The 27,806-nt window shown below is 46.2% G+C and overlaps 1 protein-coding gene across 9 annotated transcripts in view; it reads right to left on the reverse strand.

Annotated features, from left to right (window-relative positions):
- Positions 1-24,814, reverse strand: part of CUX1 (cut like homeobox 1) — a 276,733-nt gene extending 251,919 nt beyond the window's left edge. For 8 of the 9 annotated variants that reach the window (XR_011682422.1, XR_011682420.1, XR_011682421.1 and 5 more), the window contains exon 1: positions 24,672-24,814. Coding sequence is in view for 6 of the 9 variants with exons in the window: in XM_071448039.1 (XP_071304140.1) it covers positions 24,672-24,734 (63 nt within the window). In the remaining 3 variants the exon portion in view is untranslated. Of the gene's footprint in view, positions 1-23,261; positions 23,785-24,671 lie in introns of those variants that run through there. The other variant, XM_071448035.1, reaches the window with a different exon arrangement.
- Between the last annotated feature and the right edge of the window lie 2,992 nt (positions 24,815-27,806).

Here is a 27,806-nt window from a genome sequence, read left to right on the forward strand (position 1 = left end):
ACTAAAATAGCACAATTATTCCAGCATTCCTCAAGAATTTTAAAGTATAGTTTCATAGAAAAACTGAAATTTGTACAAGTAAACTTCTGAGAAAGTACTGAAATAGATTTGGGGGTTTTTTCCCCTCTTCCTTCCTCTTTGCAAAGGGTAGAAAGGAGAATTTGTGCATTGTGCCTGTCTGAAAATTTGACACCAAATTTGGAAGAGGTTCAAATTCACCTGTTAACCAGCTAGAGCACGAGATGTATGAACACACAGAGAAGCCTTGTCCCAATTTAAAAACTACTGCTTTCAAAATAATTTGCTTACATATATAATTTATTTGCAGTGCCATCAAGAGCAGCTAAGTTGAGGCAGGCACGCAGAGCTCACTCTGCAGCCTTCTGGTAGGTACAATTTAGCAGTCTGAAAGGAGTCCTCTAACTAATTTTGAAATGTTAAGCACAACCTCTTGAAATCTAAAGAAAACAGTGAAGCAAAGATAATCAACATAAGTATTTCTTTCACAGCTGAGAATCAGCCAACTCTACAGCAGCCCCATAAGAAAACTCCACTGTATTTTACAGAAAACCCAGAAATTTGAGCAGTATAGAATTAATGGATGGTCTTACTGCCTAAAATGAATGACACCAAACATACCCACCAGCTAAAAATACAGCAAGTCATCTGAAAATATATGCCAAGAATCTTCACAGTCCCCTGCCCTCCAAGCTCATCCATCCCCTCCTCCCATGTTACTGGAAAAATTCAGGCAGTTTTTAGGGTCTGGGATCCTTCACTGGCTTCGTTAGGATCCACAGATGTTCCTAAAATGTGTTAAAAAAAGAAATCCAAGTAATTAAATATCTGACTCTGTGTTTTCTTTAATAATAAATGCTTCTGCCGAAACCAGAATTAATTCTAAGGATGACTAAAAGCCTTAAATATTAAGGGCATGAAGCCTGTCACTTTACTGTATTTATATTAAAGGCTGAATCACCAAAATTAAAATATTACTGAGTTTATGGGAAGAAGCCATTACTTATTCTTACCTAGAAAATATCAACCAACAAATCCACATCTCCCACTGCCAAAGAAAAACCATCCAGTGATTGGGAGCATCATTTTATTCACCTCAAGACATTACTATTTGAAAACATTTATTCCTGCATTGCAAAACACAGAATTTAACTCACTCATCACTTGATAAAACCTTTCTAAATCTGTTCTAAAAGGGCCTAAAATTAAAAATCTAAGCATGCAGCCAGCTGAGCTGTAAGAACAAGCACGAAGGGTTGGAAATTTTATTCCTTGGTATGGGACAATAGTTGGGCAGATATCCAATAGCCAGATCAGCTCTGCAATTTATTTTTATGAAGGGGGTGAAAAAATAGCAAGGCAGAAGAAGACTAAGGGGAAAAAAAATGTTTCAGGGATTTGCTTCAGGAATAGCAAAGAAATCCAAAGTTTGGCAGGGAGAAGGGGACAGGTGGTGGAACAAGAAATGCAGCAGTCACACAGGCATTGAAGGACCTCAGCAGCAAAACCAATTTTCTATCAAACAGAGGGACAGCAGAAAAAAACCCTGTGATTTCCAACCTTAGGGAGGAGAGGGAAAATACCTTCCTGTGCTGAGAACAGAGTGAGTTTAAAATTAATGCACAGTTCCCGTGAAAATTACAGATTTCCAGAAGAACTGATCACTTTTATGTAAACAAGTGGCAATATAAAAGTCTGAACTGACCTGCATCACCATTACTCATTTGCCATGGAGGAAATGGTGTTTTCCTTACTGGAAGAGGAGAAAAAGAAAAGAAAAAGACAGCACATCCTGAGGGGGGGAAAAAAAAATGAAAGGGCACCTCTTGTGCTAAGTATTATTAGAAAATAGATAAACATTAAAGTGAGTTACAGTTGGAAAAATTATGCAAAGAATACCTTTAAAGGCTGCACAGCATCACAAGACTATAAACAAGTAATGAGAAAGAAATAGCTGATTTCTGAAAACCAGGCAGTTGTTCTCAGCAGCAGACTTTATTTTTCACTTCCTAAGCATGGTCCAAATCACACAAGCTCTCAGATTCTTCAATACTTCTTTCCCAAGCAGTTTGCTGTAAGAATCATTAACCCTAATTCTTGCCACTATTGCTGTCTGATGACACAACCAGCAAAATGCTGGGAAATGGCAAAGAATGGGAGAATGGAGCAATACTTGCTAGATGTGATGCAAAGCTGATTATTAGAGTTTTTCAGCTGGAAATCAGCTGGGGGGAAGTTCCAGCACATCTGGGGGGGTTCCAGCACATCTGGGGGGGGTTCCAGCACATCTGGGCACTGCATGGCCCTGCAGCTCCAGGCCATCAGGAGCTGCCATGGGATCCCACAGGCACCCAGGAGGCCTCTGGATGCTGCTGGATCTGCAGGCATCAGCAGAGCCATGGTGTCCATGTCTGAGCAGGGCAAACACAGCATTAAACAAGACACAAAAAATGTAATGGATCAAGGAAGAGGAGAGCAGAGCCCTCCTTTCCCAAGCTGCCTCTCTGCACTTTGCAAATGTCTTTTTGTGGTCAAGTCGAGGGTAAAAGCTCCACCATGTGGGAGAAGCTTAGCACTAGCCCAGGTGCAGGTGGAGTTTACTCCAGGGAGCATCCTGGGAGCATTGTGCTGGCAGGTGGCACAAAGCAGCAGGGCCACCAGGACACCCACAGCCCCTGCAGAGCCAGGGAAGGCTCCCCAGCCAGAAACACCCCCTGACATTCATTAATTTAGAGCACATTGTCACTGCTCTGGGCACCCACACAACATCAATACCTGTCAATTACAAAAATGAGGGAGGCTCAGAACACTTCCTATGCTTTTGTTTTGTGAAGGAGTAACTTTTTCCAGGGCCATGAATAATACTTGGTGCTGTATGACTGAAAACAGTGAATAATAGCAAAAAAAGGAACTGTTCCATGTTCCAGTGAAGAAACAGCCTGCCAAAACAAACATATTATGGCTGCAAAGGAAAGTAATGTGTCTGTAATTTTAAACTATGTCCACTTTAGTAGTTCAAAAAGTTTTTATCTCACCCAAACAACAGAAGCAGTAAAACACAGCACAGAACCCGCATGAACGGACCTGTATTGTGTGGGTGGTGGTGGGGAGCAGCAGACAACTCAAATAAAATGATACCCGTGAAATTTCAAGATAAATCTACCTTCAAAGCCCAATAAAGTTATGCTACACAAGCAGGATATTAATTCTAAACAATTATGAAAAAATATTTTAATAGGAATAGTACCAGTATTTTATTCTCTCAAGTAGTCACGTAATTCATTGGTAAGCCCCACCCCCCCCAAAAAAATGAAATACATACAATAATAACCTTAAAAATAATATTAGAAAAAGTGTCAGTGTTTCAGGATTGCATTTATACACCAGTAGGAGGGAAGAAGCATTAAGTATTCTTCAGCATCAGAGCAACCAATCTTAAAAGTGTATTTTAAAAGAAAATAATTAGGGAAAATATCTTAGTTGCAGAATTTAAACATATTCACTACAAGTTTTTTAAAAACAAGAGCCTAATCAGCATACAGGGACTGGGGTTTCAGCAGTGACTACAGATTTTGCAGGTGCTTTTCAGTAGCTCCATTTGAACAGCTCCTCTATTTATCCAGTTGATTAAGCACATGTTGGGAGCAAGGCAGTGCTGCTGTCAGGATGTGCATTTGGGAGATGCTTCCCAACACTGCCCAGATCCAGAAATTCCCATTTTCCAGCCTCACTATTGAAGCACAAAAATGGGATCACCAGGGAGGGGTCCAACACAGTGGGACCCCAACATGGTGAGACAGCAGAGCATGGAATGGTCATTCCTAAACAGCCAAAGCTCTGGGAAATTCTGCATTCAATCTCAATTTGATTTTGGTTTTGTAAATGTGGGTATCAAGATCTGGGAGATGGCACCCTGAAGGGGCTGTGACCCTGGGGACCAGTGGCAGGTCCCATCTTGCTCTGCAGCAGCCACAGCCCTTTCCTGACCCCTTCCACCACCCCAGCTCCTCATCCATGCCTCCGCTTCTCCCAGGGAGCAGAGCAGGCACGGAGATGTGCCCTGCCCAGCCTGGGGTACACCCCTGGCACCTGCCTGGCCTGGCCACACCAAAGCTCCTCTGTCCCCCACCACAGCCAGGCCTTCCCAGGGCAGGTGGATGAGGCAGCCCAGCCCCAAGGAGCTGGTCAGCCATGGCCAGGAGCCCGGCAGAGCCAGGAGCCGTCCTGCCCTGCGTGCGGAGCTCGCGGAGGCACCGCGGTTAGCAGGCAGATCGAGACAGGTTCCAAGCCTTTGGAGAGGTGCTCTGCAGTTTTCAACACTGACATGACAAGCTGGCCTGGAGCCACCAGCAGCAAACCTCGCTGGGGAATCACGTAATGCAGAGCTCAGGGTGCTGGGACAGACATCCAGGCACCCGGCAGGGACAGCCACCGCTGGTGTCCCCTCGTCTGCTGGACACCCCCAGGGCGAGATCCGTGTCTGTGACACCACCCTGAACCAGCCCTCCCTCTCCAAACCTCCTCCCTGGAGCCTGCTCCAGGCTGCTAAGTAGGTTGATTTTCAAGTATTTAATATCCAGTCGGATATTCAGCACTCTGGGTGGGAAAGTGGGGGGGTGGGAGGGAGGGAGGGAGGGAGGGATAAAAATCAGGCTCTGTCATCGCTCCCAAGAGCGACTCTTATACCCACACAGGCAGTTGGCACCAGCCAACCGTATCTCTGAATTTATGCTAATTCTGTCACTCATCATTACCAGTCAGTCACTCCGAAACCAGCTCTCTGGGAAACACCCCAGTTAGGCTCTATCCTTCCTGAGGAAGGATGAAGATAAATTTTAAGAACTATTTTTTCTTCAATAAGGCTGAAACAGAGCTGAAGTTCTTGAGGCTGGTAGAAAAGGACTGTTCCAGTAAACACTTCACACAAGCACCTGGTTTTTTCAAAGACAAACTATCTTTTCAAAAGTAACTGAAACATTTTAAATGTCTATGAGCTAAGGCCACTTTCACCAGACATATCCCTCTCAACCACCTGACTTTTAGAGTCAAATCACCTCAGCTGGCTGCTCCAGGACCATTAATTTGGAGGCCTGCACTCTGAGGTCAGCTAATGGCCCTGCCTCATCCACGTAGGATTTGGGTGTCTTTGTTTTCACAGTGCAGAGGATCATTTCATCAAAGCTCTTACACAGCCATGCTCCATTTTAAATTCATGCTTCCCTTTCATCTACACATCCCTCCAGCGAGCTCCTTCTCCAGGCATAAGTGTCCCCACTGCATTCCCTGGAAAAAGCTGCTTCCCACAACACCTCACCTGCCCTTTCTGCTTTTATTTGCCCAGAGAACAGTATGCACCATGTCACTCTTGCTAAGTTTATCACCATGGACAGCCCTCATCCATCTCTCTTATCAGCAGGGGTGGAACTGTCCTGCTCCACAGCAGCCATGGAATGGGCCAGGCTTCTCATGCCCAAGGGAACAGAGTTCCAGTGCCCCATCCCAGAGCTGGGGGTGATGGACCCAGCTGGCAGCTCCATCACAAGGGCACTCTTGTGAAATTTTCTTCCTGTTTAGTAACACAGGAGCTTCTCTGCATTAAGAATATGAATTGTATAAAGAGTATTGACTAAAGCATTGGTGAAATATATGGGGAAAAGCCTGCAAAACAAACTATTTACACGTACAAAAAAAAACTGTGTGGCTATCTGGATTAAAAGCCTCCATGCCCATGGAATAGGACACATTCAGAGATAGATAAACCTATTTTATGTCTCATCTCAGGAATTACCATCATGCCAGCATCTGCAGTGGAACTGGAGCAAATTCAAGAGACATGTATGTTGAAATCACCATCAGTACCTCCTACAGCAGTGAAATACTCATTAAAGATTTGCCATCTAAATACTGACTTGCACTGATCACACTTAACTTGTCAGATGTCTGATGATCCCAGAACAAGGCAATATATCCATAATCACTGATTTCAGTGGTCTGCAAGTTTTGGACTCAATACACCAAGCACTAGGGCATGTTTTATTTATATGCTCAGTGGCTATAGAGCAGAATCATGTCGTTGTTCAAACTGCTTAATCTGTCTCAGCATTTAAAATTAAAGTTGAAAAGAACCACTAGTGCTTTTAACTGTCCTTAAATTACATTAATTGTGTTGTTAAGCACTTTAACAGCCTTATGAAGGCACCTAAGTAAATCACTGCTCTAAAGTAAGCCTGTACAAGCATCTCCCCAGCTCCACACAAAGGACAGAGCTGTCAATGCCCCAGCCTGAAGAATGAGGATCTCCCATTCATGAGAAATCAAAGCAGAGGCTACTTTTGCCCTTTGCCCAGACAATCTCTGTGTCAGCATCCACTGCTGGAACATTAATATGTGGTGTGCACAGAGAGCACTCAAGTTATGCTGTCATGATTCTATTTACACCCTGTCCTGCCAGCAGGCAACTGATGTCATACACCTGTATACAACAGAAAAATTCCCAACCTAGAAATTTCTGCTGGCAAGAGATCAACAGGCTGTAATGAGCACTGAAACTATCCAGCCTTCAGCCAGAGCTCGCTGATCTCTGCCTGAACTATTGCACAGGGCTGAAACTTCACTGCTCCAAGAGCAAAGATGTCACTGCCAGGGTCAGCAACACACTGAACAAAGTTAGTGCTGGTGACCAGAAACTTTGGATTTTTAGATCTGCAGGCTCTCTCTTTGGGATGTGCTTTCTATGTCCCATGTAACTGGAGAATGTACAGGTGTGGTGGTCAAACAACTCGGCAGAAGTATTTTTGTGCATTATAAATAAGCACACCTGTACTGACATGCAGAACATGGAACTTGCACAAAATAGCAGCCAAATCCTTACAGCAACGACAGGCACAAGCTGAACCAAATACAGATCAGACTGTTTTAAGAATTGCAATGATATATATATATCTCTCACATACATATATATATATATATCCAGAGATACTTGATATACCGAGAAGAAACAATGGAATTAAATAAAGCAATGTGAAAGTTTTGAGCCATCTGTATATATCCATGCTGAGTATCAAACCATCTGTATTATATTCTTAGATCAGCTAAAGCAAACCACTGGCACCAGTGCCAAGATTGGCAGCAGAGACGATTTGGACCGCCACCAAGGAGAACGAGCTACCATGCCTTTTAGAATAAATTTTGTAGCAAACACCAAAAGGGTTGATCAACACAGATTATCACAGCTACAACAAGCCAACTAGTTTAAAAAACAGCCTTTGCCATCCCACAGTGTTTGATTTTATGCTGTATGATAAACTCTACGCCTAAAAAGGAAATTCAGCTTCTCACTGTCCCGGTCCCGCAGGGAAATGGCTCAAACCTCTCCAGCAGGTTTTGCACAAGAGCACCAGGCACCTGCACAAGGTGACACCAAGCCCATGCCCCACACCAGCGACTGCAGGAGTTCACAGCCACATTCAAGGCCACCAGAACCCCACAGGAGTCAGGTGAGAGGTAACTGCACCCCAAACTGAACCCTCAGTAGCATTTTCTGAGGCACATCCTTGGAAGGTCTCCTGCTCCAGTGTGGGACAAGGCTTGGCCTCCTTCATTTGAGAGACACCAGCAGCACCAAGTGACCCACACTCATTTACTTCATCTTCTCCAAGCCCAGTCTCCACCATTCTACAGCACCCCACTTGTCCCAGGAAATTTCATCGATCCTTTGAAGTCTAGCCAAAATTTCACAGGCAAAAATGCCAAAATATCCTTGAGGATCAAGTTGCTGATGTAAAGAACATTGGCTAACCCCAATAATTTTATTTTCATATTTTAAAAGAGCCCAAAAATAACTATTCACCACCTTTTCCTCTGCCTGAGATTTTGAGAACAACCCGCCTACCAAAGAGTGTAATTCTCTTAGCACTAAGAATTTTGCATGGGTGGAACTCTTTAGCTAAAAGTGATGATAAATAACACCTCCTCAATCCTGCAATCTCCAGAAACAGTTTACAAGAACTAATACATTAGGCTGATTTGCAATGTTAAACTAGAATTTCCCAACCCTCTGATGTCCACCTGAAGGATGCCAGGGGAGACATCAAGATCAAGGGAGCACAACACGAAGTTCAACTGTCTGAGGACCTTCCCTCCTCTCTGCCTTTGCTCTTGTGGGAATATCTGACTCTGTGATAAGTTTCTGTGTGGAGAATTAGCAGATATAACACATTGCCACATCCTGAAAGCTCATCCATCACCCCTCCAACAGCCTCGCAGGACCCTCGCTCTGCTGGGAAGCACAACACCAGCCTGAAGCTGAAGGTACAACCCTCTAATGACAGATTTTTTTTTTTTTCAGCATTCACACAGCCCTTAGGTGTTAAATCAGCAAAATTAAGCAGCATTTTTTCAACCTTGTGTACAGTTTATGTGCAAATGCTGCTAATTGATAAAAAAACTGTGTACACAGGTTCAAGAACTTGCCTGCACGTTCTTGTTACCTCTAGACCTGCCATGCAAAGGCCCACACACGCTTCCATCAATGAAATGGGTCACATACGATTTTTTTTTAAAACTTATGCATACACTCAATGCAAAGCACCTTCTGAAGAGTCCAATAAAGGTATCAAAGAACAGCAGAATAATATCCTTTCCCCAATAAAACATATTTGCACTTTGAACTATGCATATTGTTTAACTCCATTCGGAATCCTATTATGAGAAACTTATTTTATGAGTCTGCCAAAAAGCCTGGTTACCAGAAGCGTAATCACAGTAAGCAATAAAGGCTGACATGGAGGATATTTCTAGGCAATTACAGCAGGTGTTTTAAAGGCATAAAGCTGCAGAGTTATAAATCTATTTAGAGCCACAAACACAGAGAAAGTAAAAGGCAACCAGAAGGTTCAAACTCGCACAGCAGACAAATATTGTTCCTCTTCCCCTGCAGAATACAGAGGCTGCAGGAACAAGTCCACTTCCAAGTCAGAAGAAAACAATATAAAATGCTGAGGTACAACAATAACTGCAAAATGAATGCAATGTCTTCAAAGGAGGATGCAGCATACATATATATATATATATATATATATATATATATATATATATAAAAGATACAAAGCTCAAAAAAATCACTTAAGGACTGCTAGATTGCTTTTAAAATGTTGGTTTTTTTCAACTCAGTTAAGCAGGGTGTAATGTCTTCTGTTGCATGAAGAAGTTTGAAAAGACAGTCTAATGGGGGGCGCCTACAAAAAGTAAAGTTGTAGATGTGACAAATCCTATTCAAAAACTTGCACATGAGCCATATCTACAATGCAGAATTGGTGGAGGGAACTCAGGGAGAGCTGACTTGCCAACACAACATGTAACTTTACAGAATGATTGCTGGCTATCAAAGTTGCATAAGCCAAGAGACAACACCAACTATAAATATGACTACCAGCTATTCCACACAACCCCAAGCGTCCTGCCAAGCCCTCCTTCATGTTCTCTCTCACACAGACAAAGGCCTCAAAGCCATGGGACATCTGCCAGGGAAACAAATGAAGTTAAAAAACCAGAAGAACATGAACATGTACTAACCTAAACTTGTGTGTTCTTTCTTCCCAATTCCTCCCCCTACAAAGACAACGTCTCAGTTTACTGTACTCTTTTCCTTCTCCCAACCAGTCTTAACTCTTGGACCAATGTTTTAAAGTTTCCCTACCTTTGAAAAAATAATGTTCAGTTCTTAAATGTTTTGCCAGATCTGGACCACACCCTGCCCTCTCCCAAAATCTTGGTTGTTTGTCTCCTATTGCACATAATCAATTATAGCCCTTTCAGGTTTGTATTTTGCATGGTGGGAGCTGATCCAGAAAGGAGATTGTGCTTGTGTGAGCTTGTGTGTTTACACAAACACACACACACATGTACACACACCTTGACAGAACTGTTTTGTCTCTATAGAACTTAAGGGGATTTTCCTGAAACTGAGTTTTTCACTCGTAAGCAGATAAGCACTTGATAGAAAAAAAGCAGCTGAAAATTTGACTCTTACCAAGTCATGTAAATCACTTAAAACACAAAAGGCAAGAGCAGAACCCCCATCATTCTATCACCACAAGAAGTGGGAATCAATCACAAGCAGTAACTACAGAAAAATGCACAGAGACACCCAGCAGACCTCTCCAGCTCCGCTGTACATTTCCCTGTCCCCGTTGTTCCTCCCGGATTCAGTGTCAGGCACCAGCTCGGATGTTTGACAAAAAAGGGATGCGGCAGATTGCCCACCAGCCGCAGCGTGTGCTGCCAAGTGAGAAACACAAGCTTGGAAACAGGCTGGAGATTCCAGCCAGGACAGCAAGGCTCAGAGCATCACACCAGTGACATAACTGAGCGTGGTGGGGAGAGGCTGGAGGGGACGTGGGAAGTTATTGCATGAAATAACTCTGCAGTGCATGCAAAGGAGCTGTTTTCAGTACCCAGCAAGACAACTACATTGCCAAGAAATAGCTGCAGCTTTCTTCTTTCTGATTTTTCTTTTTTAACTAGTTTGAACAGCTAAATTCCCTTTACTATTCAAATGTGAATTTTCCAGCATAACTTCCCTGTGGATGTTGTGTACCTAAATTTTCTTTATTAGCTACAGTAAAGTGACAATCAGCTTTCAGAGCACTTGGCAGAACAAGGATCACCCCGGGTCTAGTTCACAACAACTTTGGGCTCCTACAACATTAGAAAAGAAAGTTTACATCCTAGAAAAGACAAGAATCATCTTGTTAATTTGTTTGGTACAACAGTGTGAACAGCACATGTAGACAAATACTCAATTTGTCTTCAGACAGTTTTTAGAAGACAGACATTTTATCAGCGGATCTGTTAACACTTTCCTTCAGAAAATATGTTTCGCCTGCCAGCAAACAAACAACAAAATAATGTGTCATATCTGTAAAATGAGGGAGAGAAATAATCAAGATTAGCTTCAAAGTGTTGCAATAAAACAACAATAATCAAAGGCTGGAACACGGAACTCGTGTTTCAGCCGTGCGCTCACAACCTCACATTCGCTCTTTTGCTCTGCAGTACCTGCAGACACGGTGCCATTACACGGTGATTCTCTCCAGTTCTGCTGTTTAACAACAACCAGGGGAATGTGATGCTCATGAACCCAGCGTGCCGTGGGTTGGAAGGCACTGCTGGAAACCAAAGCACCTCACACCGGCTGTGCTACACCCAGATGATCCCAAAAGGCAAATCAGCCCCACGCTGGGAAAGGCACTGGTGCTGTTTGTTCCAACCCTTCTCAAGTCAAGAAACACCACTGCAACTGACTTACCCACTGACTTAAACTACAGGAAAAAACCTGCAAAATTCTGTTATCTTTCTGTTTAACTTGACATAATAACTGCTAAATAAGTTCTCTATTTTGAATTCAGGGGTACAGAGGAAACTTTAACCAGTAAACACTACATGGAAGCATTTTGAGTGAGTCTTCCAAGATCCTAAAAACATTTTTAGTAAGCTCCATAAATTGTAGTTCTAATTAAGGATTAAATTTGGAGACTAAACACCTCTTTATTTGAGGGCAGGGAGGCTTAAATCTTTTTGTATTAATGCTGAGCTATATCATCTGATATTTTTGCTATGACCAACCTATAAAACCTGTCAGCTTCACTCAGTTTACACAGGGCTTTAATTATGTTTAACTAGAATCTGAATGATCTAATTACTTAACATCTTACAGCACAAACTACTGAGGACATCTGGTTGAGCAACTGGCAAAGGAGTCGGGGAAATAAAACCACTCTTGTGTACCCTGCTCAGGACCCCTGCAAACAGCTCTCCCTCCAGACAGCTTCCTTCTTCCATCCCACCTGGAATTTCTGCTGCCTGAAACAGCTCTGTGGGAACAAATCATCCACCAGCTCAAAGAAAATAGTCAGGAGAAGAAAAACTCTTAGTGCCATGAGCAGGATGATGGGACTTCGAAGAAGTTTTTCCTTTTGCTTTGTTCATCGTCTGGTGAAAATCCAGATCATGCTCTTGGCCTCTCTGGGCTCCTTCTCCCACCATTCTCCAGGAACTGAGACATGGGGGATCACCCTGAGCACAAAACCACTAAAACTGGTGTCAGCTCACCGACATGAAGAAGCTCTCACACCTGCAAGCCTTGAAGATTTTGAAGAGTTTAACCTCTGAGAGAGCAGATCTCAGTAAAACCAGGGAAAACGCCACTGAGGGAACTATGAAGTCACACAGAGAGCCCTGAGGTTAAACTGGGAATAAGCAGCAATATGAGCTGAGGATCCTTTTGGCCACGAACACTTAAATGGTTTCCATAATGTCAGCCTTGGTCAGAGTCTTTCCCTTGGCCTGGCTCCCTGCCAGGGTGATATCACACTTCATACCTGAGGACTGTTCAAAGAAAAGGGTGCCCAAAACACAGGAAGCTGCTGTCGTGACCCGTATTGAGCAGACAAGCTCCCACTTTAATCTCTTTGCCTTGAAACCACAGCGTGCTCACCCAACACATTAACCTGATGTGGTCAAAGAAGAAATAAAACCTGAAAGTTCTGGTTAAAAACCCAGCTAAATCTGCTGTTTTCTGTCTTTACTTTTCCTTAATGAACAGATGGAAACCAGCAATAACCATCTGGGTAAAGCAGCAATAGCTGTAAAGCACAATAATTCCACAAAAATACACTAACAAGGTCACTTAAGTGTTTCTCTAATTGTCTCTTGCCCGTGACCTTTTTCAAAGATCTCAGATGAAAAAACAAAACCAAAACAACTTATGAAAGATCCTTTGGCATCTCTGACGGAGTCACAATTTGATTCTGTATCCTGGGGAAATTCCACTTGGGGAACAACATTCTGCCTTCCCAGATTTCCCCCTGCTTCCCCCCGACCTCCCAGGAAGAACATCCAGCTTTCCATGCTCCACGACAAAATTGATTATCCCTGAATGAGCAGTAAAACTAAACCATTCCTGTATGTGCAATGCAGCAAATGTTTTGGAATCCTTCAAGATCAAAGCCACTCTATTAATAAACTTATATTTTTATATTCCTTGCAGCTGAAAAATCCAATTAAAACACTACAGTGACCTTTTAGCAGAGAACGACTGTCACAGTGAGGACAGGATCAGAACACACCCGAAGCAGGGTCCCAGCAAAAATGGGATAGACAGGAAAAGAGACTCTTGCAGTTGTTTTACTTCAGTCACTGGGGTGGTAAAGGGTGGCCTAATTCAATAGGAAGATCTGAGAGGCTTTTATTAGGTCTCCCAAGTAGTGTAACTGACAGTTAAACAAACAAAGTGTCAGGCCTTAAGTCAGCATTTAGAAAGTAAATTTATAATGAAGAGCTGACAATCAAGACACCGTACAAAGGGGCTGCTGCCAACCAACAACTTAAAAAAAAAAATAAAAGGCAGCTAGATATGGAATGAATATTTCTTACCATTGAAATTAACTTCACAACTGGTTGGTAAAATGATTACAGCAGATAAATAGGGCACAAAACACTATGAAGTGTGACTGCAGTTTGCCATGGCATCCCTGGAAGCAAGGCAGGAGCACTGGATCCCAGCCCAGCAGCAGTGGCTGTGCTCTCCCACCCCAGGCATCCCCACTGCCTCACCAGCTCCCATCTCATCCACCTCATGCACAAAACCAAAAAAAATGCACCCAAAAAATGAGAACTAACACACAGAGCCATCATCTCCTGGTATCAGGAGCTTTCACACTGGCAGGAGAAAGCCTCTCACCCCAATTCCTGCCATCACCTTTCACCAGGCAGGCTCCTGGCAGCTATCAGGAGTGCAAACCAGGAGCTGGAGACACAACAACCTTTGGCACACAGGCAGCAGCCAAGCACCTTTCCAAGCCAGCAGGCTGTGCTGGATGGCCAAGCACAGAGTGCTGCAGCCCCAGAGTAACTTTTCAGCCCTTGCAGTGAAGTTAATTTTTAAGAAGATGGCACGTACAACAGCTCTGGGGCATAGTGACCACTTTCTAAGATCCTGAAATCAATCTGAACTATTAAATTCTTCTTCTAATCCCAGTTAAAGTAGGTTTTCACAGTTCCAATTTTAGACTTCAAGTTCTATTTACAGGACAGAAAATCCCAGATAGTGACACTAATCAAGTTTTACTTAGCTTGGCATATTAAAGAACTAACTATTCTCAGGATATGCCAGAACATCTCAGATGCTAACAGATTTTAATTTATCATCTAAACCAAGCTGATCACAGCACAGTGTGTGTGATGTTTTAATAATTTGTGCTGTATTTAACACATCACTCCAAGAAAAAAAATCCCACACAGTTCTGGTCTCACTAGCTGATGGCCTGAAGCACAGCAAAGGCCTCACAAAGAGAAAAAAATGTGTATCACAAGTTGTACAGAAGAACTCAGCTTTTACAATAAAACTTTCCAGCCCTGGGACTGACCAAAACTCTGCCTGCACTTCAAAGAAAACGTGAAACCACCTCCTCCTGATGAGCATGGAAACAACAAACTATTGGACATAAAACTGAGAGCATGGCTTAGTAAGGCAGTTTAATTTGATTCAAATCCTGACCTAAACTAGGGAATTAATCCTCAGTCCTGCAGGGGTGAAGGACTGTCAGTAACACTGATGGCACCCAGAGTCTGGCAGGATCAGGAAAGTACAGAAATAAAATTCTCACAAAGTACAGAATAAATTCTTCTAGAACAATTCTTCCCTCCTTGCTGTCTGCTTCATCTTGGGAAGCAAGAGCACAGCAGCCCCTGAGCTCACCCCTACAGGGCCACAAATATCCACTCACCTTTGGGAGGAATGGAAAAGAGATATTCTGAGTTTCAAGTGGTAATTAGGAGTACACATTTGTGTACAAATGTGTAGTGCACAGAGGCAGAGAGATGAGCTGAGGACACAATATGAGCAAGCTGCCCTTTTCCAGCATCCCAAGAATTTCGAAAGCAACGCTCCATGGCAAAGAAAATGTGCAGAAACTTATAAGCAAAAGAAAACTAGAGCTCCTGAAAGAGGCAGGGCAGAGCTGGAAGAAGGGAAGGGAGGAGAAACCAGTGCACTCAACTGTATTTTTTAAACCCATGAAACACTTGCACTCACCTAAAAGAAACTGAGGTTACAACTGTGTAAACAGCTCAGCAGAAAAGCCTCTCCACAGAAAATCAATTGCAAGACTACTGGCTCCTTGTTTTTAAATGTTTAATATTATCCCATCCCCACAATTAATATCAGAACAGCAACTATGCTCATACCAGACATACCAAACCAAAGCTGAGTTTTATCAATATTAACACACACAGATCTGCAGCAGAAAAACAGATATGTAGTTCACTGACAAAATTAACATTCTCGTGTTTCAGATCCTAGACAAAGGATACATTTTATTTATGGATGAAAATGAAACAAACATCTTTAAGTGACAACATGATACAAATTTACTTTGACATGAACATGCAATAAAATGTGTAAACACCCAATAAAAATAAAATGAAAAATAATTACAGAACAAGACACAAGTATAAATTTTATTGAGCTACTGTGACAACATTTGTGCGTCACATCAACGAAATAACAAGAAACTGAATGGAATTGATTAGAAACATGAGGTAAAGGCAGAGATGAGAGGCTGCTGGACTGGGATGGAGACATTCATCTTTGCTCACAACTTAACTGTGGGCTGGGCAAAAAGGGGCAGCTCCTTCAGCCAAGCTCAGCCAGAAACTCTGACTACACACGAGCTAAAACTTCAGCACATGCAGCAATGCTCACGGGGTGCTGTGCTGAACAGGGATAAAGTTTATCCACCTGTGCCAAGCTCAGGGAGCCAGGAGCACAGCCCCAGCATGGAGCAGGACACGAGCAGGAGATGGATATTCCTGATGGCACAAGCAGCACAGGTAAAGCAAATCCCCAACATCACTGACAGGCCAAGCAGGCTGCTGGCACACTACAGAGCCTGGGTAATTTGGATAAAAGGGAAAAGCTGAGAGAAAAGGTTCCAAGTTAGCCCATGCTGGGTGTTTGGTGAGTTATAAATTTCAGCCTTCAAGTACAGGTGCAGCACATGACATAAGAACTGCTCTGCACATCTCTCTTTGGCCATCCAGGGGGCTCAAAGGCTCCCAGTTACTGCCCTTAAAACCACCAGAGTGTGGCTTGGGATGGAGGATCCTCCCTGCCCCTGGCTGGCAGAGCCTGGCCTGTCCTGCTGGAACAGGGAGCTGTTTCAAACCTTGGGCTGAAGCTTGAAATGATGCAACCACAAACTGCTGAATTTTTAATTCAACGTTCATATCGCTGGCTTCCTATAATGTAAATTTTAAACAGCCTTCAATATACAGAGAAATCTGAAGGGAAACTTGATAAATTGTACATTACACCAAACAACAGGGAGGTCTGTTTTAAAGTAAGAGTGTGTCAATGTATGAGTAACTCTAGATTATAACTTTATAACCAAGGGCAAGAAACAATTTTTCCAGTGATTTAGTACTAATCATTCTCAATATTCTTTTAGGACAACCAACACTTTTTTCACATTTATTTCTGTAGAAATTGTTTTGAGCAACAGCCTGAAAAGCACCTACAAATCAGCGCATTTAAAATATTGAGAACAAAGGTGCAGAAAATGGAACCACTGAGACTTGTTTATCCACAAGACACAATTAAGTAGCAGCAAAACCCAACAGTAATTGCAAAGTCACAATCTCGTATCTCAAAGAGGGGCTGGGAGCACTATCAGTGTTTCCCAGATGGAGAAGCAAACCAGTGCAGCAAGGGAGGTGCTCAGGGCACGGGGCAGCTCCTGGCAGTGGGACTGCAGCTCCCAGCTCATCTGAGAGTCACTGCCACCTCCTGACTGTGCTCACACTGAATCTGAAACGGCTCAAGGCTCTGGGTGCCAGCACCACTGCCCAAAGTGATGCTCACATACAGAGGTTTTGGAAGGGCTGATACACACCAGCTTCAGCTCAGCCTTGGTAAAAGAAATCTTTCGTTTTCTTTAGAAGATTGGTTCAGCAACACCGTGAAACCACAAACACCTACCAGAGATACTGAGAGCAGAAGGAACAAGATTTAACCCATCAAACTTCCACTGCATCTCATCGTCTGCAACGCTCCCTTTTGGTTCTGCAGTTTTGTTTCTACAGGAATAAGCCAGGGCATTTCCACTCAAAACATACAAGCTTTTGCCATCTAAGATATACCTAGTCTGAGTCTTCATAAAAAAAAAGAAAGAAAAAAAAAAGGCAAAAGCTATGAAATTCCCTGGGTTTTTTGCCCCCTACTTTATTTTTCAGTAAGAACAATGAGAATGCTTCTCCTATTCATAATACCTGAAAATATCATGCAGGTGGATAGAAAGCTACCAGGAAACACAAACCCTTGATTGTCACAGGGCAACACCAAAACCTGCCAGTGCACTCTGCAGTCACACCATCACCTCAGCATCTCATGGACAGATTTTCCCAGGATGTTCCCACAAGGACAGCCTGGAGCAAAGCCCAGGTGATCTAAGGTGAGCAAGGGCAGGTGAGGTGGATTTGGTGGTAACACCACAGCCAGGCATTTGTTGGGAGACCCACCACAGTGCCCTGTGCACTGCCCACTATTCATATAAAGGCTAAAACAAGCTCTCTTCTCCCAACTGTACTGCAAGGAGTTTCATTTCCAAGTCCTAGGTTTATGCTCACTCCTTACCTCCTTCCTTTCTTTACCACTTCCCTCTACCCCTCCACTCCTTTAAGCAGTGTCACTTCCCCCACACCACTTGTTTTAATTTTTACTTCCCTCTAACATTGCTGCCCTCAGCCAGTCACACGTGAGCCACAGACAGAAACCAACATTTCTCAGCAAGGAAAGACCTCTGCAATGTGTCAGAGCTGCTCCTGCACACACCCTCCCCAAGCCCATAAAAGCAATCCCACGGTGACGTGACAGAGCAGCAGCACTGGACCATCCCACCTCCACAGCTCGAGGGATGTGATAAAATGTTTCCAGGAATCAGACCATGCCTTGGAATCACCTGAATTCCCACGTGCAGTGCACACCTGGGCTCACCTGTACAAAATCAGTGGATTCAGCAAGAGGAATGGTCAGGCTCCTATGGGATTTGTGCAGCCATTTAGCCATATTTTATTCTATCATTCACAGAAAGCTTGTGCTGGCACTCCAGATGCTGCAGTCTCCAGGCTTGCTCATTCACTAAGGTACATTTCCACACAAAAGAGCAGAAGCACAGGATCTGCTCAGCTCTGATGTATGAACTCCTCTGAAAAGCCTCCGAGACAGCCATGGCCTACATCCGTACGTGCCTCAAAGTGCTCACAACCAGAGACACAAAGATACGGGGGGATTCAAAGCATCTAAACACAGCAGCTTAAAATACTTCTGTGCATCTGCTTTTGAGCCTTTCAAAAATGAGTGATCTTCACCTCTGTCTTCCCAGAGCAGATCACGGGGGTCCATGAGGAGGAGGAGGATGAGCAGCACCCCAGCTGCCCTCCCTGCTCCCCAGGAAAGGCAGCACAGCTCCAGCCCCCACAGAAACTTCCTTATTGCCCCAACTGCCAACACAGAAATCAAATTATTGCAAGGCAAGGGGGCAAGTGAATTGCCAGGGAGGCCAAAAGCTGTTAGAATTAGTGTGACAGGCTCCAGCTGCAAACCCCTGCCTGCTGTAACACACACACAGGAGCTGTCGGGCACCTCCCGGCTTTAACACCTTCATACCAAAAATTATCTTTATTCAGGGTAAATGTTTAACTCTGCTAAGTCACAGGAGGCACAAATAACAGTAAAAACTGCAGGGTCTTTCTAGAGACAGAACAGAAGCATAACCTGAGTACAGTGGTGGATCTACTGCAAATTCCTCACTGCCTAGTGCTTTCCTGGAAATCCAAATTACTGTTGGACAGGAGTGGAGACCTTTGTTACATCCAACAACCGACACCCAACTGTGTTTAATCTTTTATAAAAACTTAACATCCAACAATCTGTCTGCATTCCACATTCTGCACAATCCAACCAGTGCAATAGCCTGTATTTTCTTCATTATAACTGCCAATAAAGGCAGAAATCACTGGTTTGCCTTGTCAAACCAGAGACAACAAAAACAAGCTGAGAACATATGTCACAAAATGAGTAGGATTTATCTTATGTTCACTAATTTAAGGGCACTGTTTCTGACTGTGAGGTCCAAGTTTCTCCCATCTTCCCTGGTACGTTCAACTCCATGTGTGAGCACTCCAGTACAAGCCTCTTCATCCAACACTCCTTGTCTTCTGCAAACAATCCCATTTCAGCTTTTCCCCTCTCAGCCTCAAATCTTTCTCCTCACTCCCCCATTCCAGCAGAGAGAAACACTGTCACTATATTCCTAATACAGAAAATATTGTATTTTCGAGGCCTTCCCACAAAGGATATGGGAAAGAACCAAGCACACCTGCAGGAAAAACCTGGATACACAAGATGGGAACTTACCACCCTGTTACAAGTGGACACTGCCTGCTTGGTGCCTTAAAAAATTCCAATCATCCACATATGTGTCTGTTCTCTACCCAATAAATAAACTGCCTTTATTCTCAACCTCAGTGTGATCAAACTGAAACTCTGGATTATGCATTTTTCGACATCCACTTTTTGCATTACAAATCAGCTTGCAAATAAAGAATAACTGTTCACTGGAATTTTAGACCGCATGCAATTTCTTCTCTAGAAAATGTTTCCCCCATTACTTATTTTGTATTGTTACATACAGCCAGCCAGTGTGATTTTTCTTCAGAAAACTCCCAACCATTACCATATCCCAAATACTTCTCAATACATCATCCAGTTCACCACAAACTTGGCACTAGAGCAGAGTGACCGACGCACGCAGTGACTCTGCCACATTTCTGATGGGCATTATTTCATGGCAGGAATAGAACAAGGGACAGAAAAGCTCCCAGAGATTTATTCCCAAGGAACAGAACTCAAGCAATCCCATGAAAGCCCAGTTCTTGTGCCAGAAGTGCATCAAGGGCCTTTCTTCTGGTGTGTCACGTGTGGTGGGTGTCCAGGGACATCCCCCTGAGCGCCACAAGCTGCCAGAGCTTTCCTGCTGTGATTGCTCCCAGAGTATCTTGGCAGCAGTGCCCTGGCTTTGCCATCCCTCCCTTCCTGCAGGAACACACAGCTGCTTTCACCTCTCCTCTCCCAGCAGCTGAGGGGAGCAGACATGCGGCTACGGCAGCTGGAGACTTTTCTCCACGTGCACATTCAGCTACCACTATAAACAAAGAACCACTGACTACTTTTGGGACAGAAATAATTCTACAATGACCTGCACAGATACACAAATTAAACACTCAGACCTGATCACTAATTCCACTTCTGATGAAGCATACAAACTCCTTCACACATCAGCTTGTGCTCTGGTACCATCAGACCCAACTAAAGGATGCCAACAACTCCACCTGTTTCTAATTTAGTAACAGAAGTACTTCAGTATTTAAAAGCTATTCATTACAACTTAGTTTTTCCAGATTTTGTTGTAGATTTTATAAGATCAATGGTTTACCCTAAGCAATTAGTCACAGCCTGCACAGAACTAATATTCTATCCTTACTTTAATCATATATGATGCAATACCAGGATGAGATTTTAAAAAACAGACACATTAGCAAGATTTCCCTTTAGATTTTCACTCCTCAGCTTGATGGTAACAAGTTCTGCCATTCTGCTCAAAAGCAGTAAGAAACTGTACTTTCTACCAGAATGTGAGCCTGTCCTAAAAAGCTACAATGACATTTTGAGAACTTGTGTTTATTGTCAAAATAACTACAGATAGTTTAAGTTTTCAAAGGGTATTAACTTCTTCCATTTGTCCTCAGAGCTGTGGCTCAAGCTAGACTTACTCCTGCTGGTCAGAGAGACCAGCTGCCTCCTCTGATACTGACACATACACCCATATTCAGAAATATTAAGCAAGCTGTCAAGGAGAGCTGCCTGCTGTGCCCACGGGAACACAACGCTCCTTTTCCTGTTCTCCAGCAAAAGGTTGTTTTCAGAGTGAAGGTGATGGGGACACCAAAAACTACAAACAAACCAGGACCATGGAACAGCAGGTTACCTTCACGCTGCTGATCTGATTCCAATCACACAACTGCTTCCAGACAGGACGTGCAGCTCTGGCTGGAGGGCAGCAGCATTCCTCCAGTGGTTTCACCTGCATTGACTGCCACAGCAGTACTCACTGTTTGTGAGGGGCTGCTTTCTCTGAGCACTGCAACTCCTCCCCATCAAACACGGGTCCAGCTGCCAGCACACAGCACACTGAGGCAGTAATGCCATGCCTACTCCAGTTTCTTTAGGAGACATGCCAGCTTTGACTCCAGAAAAGGGTTAATGTTCAGCTGCGTGCCTCGCAGGTACAGTCTCCAGTGAAGAGCCCCGTTTGATACCTGTAGGAAGCTGCCATTTTTGCATCTCATATTCCATTTGTGAACAGACCTTTTTGTTCTTTAATCCAAGTTCTGAATTATTTAATCCTGTCTCCAACACTTGAAACATCTTTCCCTATAAACAAGGGGTTATTTAGCGAAGGGAAATAAATAATTTAAAAAGTCAGACCCTAAAGTGTTGCTGGCTCTGTTTTTAATTAATATTGATACAATCTGGAGAAACCTGCTGCTTAATATTACAAGGCAGGTCGAAGCTCATCAACAGTTAAACATCTCCTTCTAACAGAAGGTGGAAGAGGAAGTTGGGAGCAGCCGGGTACGCGGTGCTGGCTGCCAGCGATCCGGGACTGCCCAGTCCCAGCTCCTCGCGACTTTCTCGTGCACACAGAGCTTCCAAGCCCTCACACCCTGAGCTCCACGAGCTGGAGCTCTGCAGGGCTCAGGTGGAATTGTGTTAAGCATAAATCCTCCAGGCTTTCCTGCTGGAACAGAGCGTACACGGAAGTATTTTTATTTTCTACAATTCCGCGCTCGAAATACGTCAGGGCAGGCGAAGGACGGGGACGGAGGGAGGCATGGACACTTCTGTGGGACTGAACTTCATCCCTGGGAATGATAGTTTGATGCTTCATCTGCAAGTGGGAGTAAATATTACGCTACTTCTTGGTGCAGATGGGTGGGTAAAAATAAATAAATAAATAAAAAGCTAATTTGAAACAAATTAACTATTCTGCATAGGGAGGAAGGCATTCTCTCCCTCCCCGGCCACTCCAGGGCTCTCTGCAGACAGAGTGCGTGCAAAGTTAACAAACTCTGTGCTGCTCACAGCCTGCCTGCTGAACCTGCCAACAGGTGAACAGCCTCAATCTGCAGCACGGATAAATAATCACCAGTCCTCAAAAGCAGGTAATGAATATTGTTCAAACAACTCTAAGCTGGCGTTACCAGAATGCTTCAAAGGAGAAGCTACAAGCTGTTCAAGTCAGACTGTCACATTTAGTCTGCAAAAACGAGATTAAGGTTTGTACAGTGCTACTCCACAACAGGTTTTACAGTATGCACAGAAATTAAATTATGATAAAAGTGAGCTATTTTTTACTAAAAACAGAATAGAACAATCTATCAAAATGCCATTTGGCTGTGTTCATTACATTTTAGAATTTAATTTACATGATAGATACTTTAGCATAATATGTTTTAATCAATAAGCATTTCTGAAGGCTTTATTTTTATAGGCGATATTTAGACTTGTTCACCGTTAAATGTAACGCCACGGCAGCGATGTTCGGAGCGTTTATTTTCCTATGCTAAGCAAGTACAGCCACACGTACACAGAGGCAAAAGCAAAAGTCCACAATTAGAGATGTCAGACCTCGTTTAACTACATCTTAATTTAATCCATTTTATTTTATACAATTCTACATCTGGATCTCATTTTCTGTATTCCTGTAGGTATTCCGGGTCACTATTAAGAACCCTTTCAAGTTAGCAAAGTTCAGCCAAGTCTACCTTAATCCAAAACCTTTAAAAGAAACAATAAAACGCGAAAGGGGCTGGAAGACGACAGAGAAACCTGAAACAAAACGCTACTTTACCCCACCTCCTAATGCACCTGAAAGTCGGAAGGGACCGGCCTCCCAGCACAGATCCCACGCAGCACTTCCCCTTTCGGGGGCTGCTGGGGTGGGAGTTTTGAATATTATACATATATTTATATTATATCGCTCCCGCACGCCCGGCCGAGGGGAAGGGAGGGCGGCAGGACCCGGGTCCCGCTGCCGGCCCCCTGCGAGCATCCATCCCCTCACCTCCAGCGGGAATGCGGCTCTGCCCAGCATCAGCGCACCATCCCTCCGCCTGCCGCAGCCTCCGGCCGGCTCCACCGCCGCCTCCGCGGGGGCCAGGGTGGGCAGCCGCCGGCTTTCGAGCCAATTTATTTAAACGGGAGGCAGCGGCGGCTTTGGAGAGGCAGGGCAGCGCCTTCCTGCGCCAATCAACTGGGAGACACGCGTGTTGCAATCCCATTCACGGCGGGAGCAGCACCGATACAGCGTCTGACAACCCCCCCCGGCCCGCCCCGGCCTTATCTGTAGCCCGGCAACTCAATTAAACCGTGGGGCCGCAATTCCCCCGGGGACGCTCCCCCGGGGCAGGGGGAGGGAGGCCGGTCTGCGAGGACTTTCCCTCGCAGGAAACGGCACTTCTGGGCTCTCCCGAGCCAGCACAGTAAAGCATCAATATTCCGCTCATCTGTCAGATCCTGGACAGCAGGAGAGGCTGGAGAGCCCGTGAATTATGTAACGTGCCCTCCCGCCGCCGCGGGGAGATGCGGCCGCGATGCCCCCCGCCGGCCGGGACGCCCCCGCGCCCCTCCCCGCGCCCGGCGCTGCCGCTGCCCTCCCGAGCCCCCCTCTCCGCGCACCGGGCGCTCGCCCCTTCCCACCCACCCCGCGGGACCCTCCGCCGCTCGCTCGCTCCCTCCCTGCCGGCCGGTGTCCCCGCGTCCCCTCCCCTGGCGGCCCGGCGCGGTGCCCGCGGCGGTCGCAGGGCGGCGGCCGGAGCCCCGCGCCCGGCGGAGCTGAGCGGAGCAGAGCGGAGCGAGGGCCGGCACCCCGCGGCGGCGGCGGGGAGCGCCCGCCCGCCCGGCCGGCACCACAGCGCCCCCAGCCCCCGCCGCTCCGCGCCTGCACCGCCAGCCCGCCCGGCGCCCCCACACAAAGTCCCAGCACTCGGTAAACTTTCCCCGGCTCCCGGCGGAGGAAAAGCGGCGGGGACGCGGCGGCGGGAAGGGGGCAGGCGGCGGGGAGGGAGAGGGAGGAGGCGGGCGGGGGATGAGCGGCGGCCGCCGGGAGTCCCGCCGCGCCCGCCGCCCCGCACGGCCCCGCCGCCGGGGGGGAGCGCGGAGCGGGGAAAGAGCAGCCCGGGACGGAGCGGGCGAAGCGGCGGCAGCCCCGGCAGCGGCGGCTCCGGCGCCATCTTGGGCTGATCGATGAATTGAACAAAGAGGATCAATTTCCGATGGGGCCGGTGATCGATGGCGGGGGGGGCGGAGGGAGCGGAGCGCCGCGGCCGGGCGGAGCGGGGGGTTCCCTTTAGGCGGCGCGGGCCGGCAGCGGGAGGAGGAGGGGGAGGCCGGGCCCGAGGGAAGGCGGAGAAGGGAGGGAGGGGGGGGGTCCGGCGGCGCGGCCCGGCCGGTGCGGCGAGCGGGGGAGCCTGACCTGCAGCTGCTGTAAATCAAAGCGCTTCCAATATTGAAACATCGATCCCACATTGGCCGCCATCTTGAGACATATTGAGACAGAGTGAGCGGCTGATAGAGAGAGAGGGGCTGGAGTTCAGGAGCCGGGAGGGAGGGGGAGGGAGGGAGGGAGGGAGGGAGAGAGGGAGGGAGCCGGCGGGAGGGGGGAGGAGGGGCGGGGGGGCAAGGGGGAGGGAGGCGGGCAGGGAGCGCCCAAATCCCGGCCTGGAGCCCGCCCGGAACACGGACTCAGCCCGCGCGCTCCCGTGGGGGGGGGGTGGAAGGGGCGCCGCGCCCGCGCGCTCGCGGCGACCCCGCACCCGCGGGGACAGCGCGGGGAGGGCACGCGGGACGCGCGGGGACAGCGCGCGGCCGTGCGGGGACAAGCGCGCGCAGCGCGGCCGCGCCGTGCGGGGGGATGCGGGGACAGCGGCGCGGGGCGGGGGAACGCGGGGACAGCGGCGCCGGGGGGGGGACCCGGCCCCGCGGGGATGCGGGCACGGCCGGGCAGCGCGGGGATGCCGGGCCGGGAGGATGCGGGGCGGTGCGGGGACAGCCGCGCGGTGCGGGAGGGGTGCGGGTTCACGGCAGCGCATCGCCCGGCGAATGGTGCCCGGAGCGGCGGCGCGGGGGGAGCCCGCTCGGGGAGCCGCGGGGCTAAAATTAGCCAAGTGCAGAGAGTTTAGGGGAAACAACAATGAAAAAGTGCATCGAGGGCAGCGGGTTGCCGGTGTCCGGGGCGGTCCAGGAGCGCCTGGAACGGGATTTCTTCAGCGCGGACAGGCGCTCCCTGCCAGGGCCGGTGCCGCCCGCCGCTGCCGAGGGGACGCGGATCGCACGGAGGTTGGAAAATCGGATCCCAGCCCCGCGCAGGATAGCCATAGAAACGGAGATTAAAAGGATGGAATAACTTATTTTGTTCTAAACAATAACGTTGCTATAAATACGAACATTTTCCTTGTTCCCTTCCTGAAAAGCGCAGAACATTTTAGCAGGCTCATCTCCTAGCAAAACAAACCAGCCTGCACATACCTTGCACCCCTCGAAATCATTCCCTGTTTTTACTGGGAAACGGGCAAACCCGTGGTCTGTACCTGTCCCCTCTGGAATCAATAAACTGCATGGTATTTTTCCAAATACAGCTACTTTTGCTGTTTTGCACTTCATCTGTAAAAGGAAAATATCTCTTCCCCCCCAAGTGAGCGATTGTAGATTTTTTCTCAAATTGTATTTGATCACCGAGTGAATTTAGTGCTCGCTCAAGTCCGTGGGCTGACTGCTTGGAAATGGCTCTGCCTGTCTTTGGAGAAGTTACGGCAGAGACGGCAGAGACAGCGGCAGAGCAATTGCCACAGATTATTTCCCAATCTGCTGCCGGCCTCCTTTGGAAGAGCACCATCATTTCAGCCTCCATTTCCACTTTTTGCTGAGGCTGCTGCTTACAAAGATACTAATTGCGATGGCGGGTTTTATGTTAATGGGTTCCACGTAATGATCAGCCCGGCGACTCCAGACCTTCAGATTGTTGGTTGGCTGTGCTGGGAATAAAACTAATGGCATTTGGTTATGAAAATGTCAGACCTCTACGTGGTGATCTAAACTGGGGGCCCAACGAGACCGAAATCCAAGAGCCTCCCCGCGACTGCCATGGGGCTGGACCCAGGGATGCCCTTGGAGAAGGGAATTCCTTCTCCCCCAGAAGTGCTTTGAGGGAGGGCAGCTCCTTGCTGGGATGATGCTGGAGAGGATTGGGGTGCCCGGCTGGGGTACCCCCTGCTCTGGGGAGAGGGTGTGGGGTGCTCGGAGCGACAGCCGGGGATGGAGCTGCGCGAGCCTCCGAATTCTGACTAACGCCGTAACCGGTTTGGTAGCTCTAAAATAGGATTTTAATCCTGGGAAGCATCATTTCACATTCCAGTGATCTAATCAAAATCCTTTCCTCTAATCTCTCCATGGTCCCCCCTTTCTAGATGAAAGAGGCTGGAGTTCCTGTCTTCACCCTTTCTCCGCTGCTTCCCTGTTCTACCAGTCTGTTCTGTGTCCAGGCAACTGCAAAAAGACATTTCAAAGGCTCCTGCCGTGCCATGTAGATGTTTTCTCTTGTTAGTTTGGACTGCAGGTGTGTAAGCCTCAAGGATGAAGTATCGTGGTGCTGTTTTAGGTTCGGGGCACACAGTCATGGCACAATAAATCACATAGGAACGCTCCGCTTTGAACGCGCGCGCACAGAAAAGGGAAAAGAAAAAAGCATCTGACCTGAATCATTTTCTGGAAACACATCTGGTTAAAATCCAAAGTTTTAAATTGAGTAATATTTTAAAATACATTTGGTAGGTATTAAATTACAGTGTTATATCTGGTAATATTTATGATACTAATGTGTTAAGCGGAGGTTTATATCTGTCAAGAAATATGAATGATTGTCATATGGGGTAACAAATGAATCCTGATATAAATAACATTTTATGATATTTTTAACATTATTGTAGTCTTTTTTTTTTTGCAGAAGTTACATTATTGCCAATTTGAAATAAAAGCTCTGTGGCTGCATACCAAAGCTTTTAGCTATGTAATTTTGAATAAGTATAAAGCAGTACGGCTGATTTGGGGAATTACTGAGAAACCTTAACTCTGCTGGAAGATGAATGCTGAGCACCTATCATTCCTATTGTCTTCCATGCAGGATCAAGTCCCTCATTTGCCATTTTGCGTGGCAGCAAGCCCAAGGAAATCTTGCTTGACAGCTCTGTTTTCTCAAAGTGCTGCATTTCTTCAGGCTGGATTCTGCAAAGATCCTGCGGGCTACAGAGCTCCTTGGAGCAAGTGATAATGTGCTTTGTGTTCCTGCTGAAATGTACCTGTGTACAGTGGGAGAGGGAGCTTGGAAAACTGGGTGCAGCCTGGCAAGAAGATGGTTAGAATAAAGTTTTCTTGGATTTTTATGTTTTGAGGAATCATTCTCGTCTGTTCGTTTGAGGAAGGTTTTTCTAAAGTTAGATTTGATCTGTGTAAATGCTAACTTCTTTCAATGGGCACTAATAGAGCACTGAAAAAGGAAGCACAGTGGATTTGAACTTTAAATCTCAAATGGTGGCAGCAACTAGTAGTACGTGAT

Source organism: Agelaius tricolor, unplaced genomic scaffold, assembly GCF_023055355.1.
Source record: "Agelaius tricolor isolate 1412-34295 unplaced genomic scaffold, bAgeTri1.0.p SCAF_25, whole genome shotgun sequence".
NCBI lineage: Eukaryota > Metazoa > Chordata > Aves > Passeriformes > Icteridae > Agelaius > Agelaius tricolor.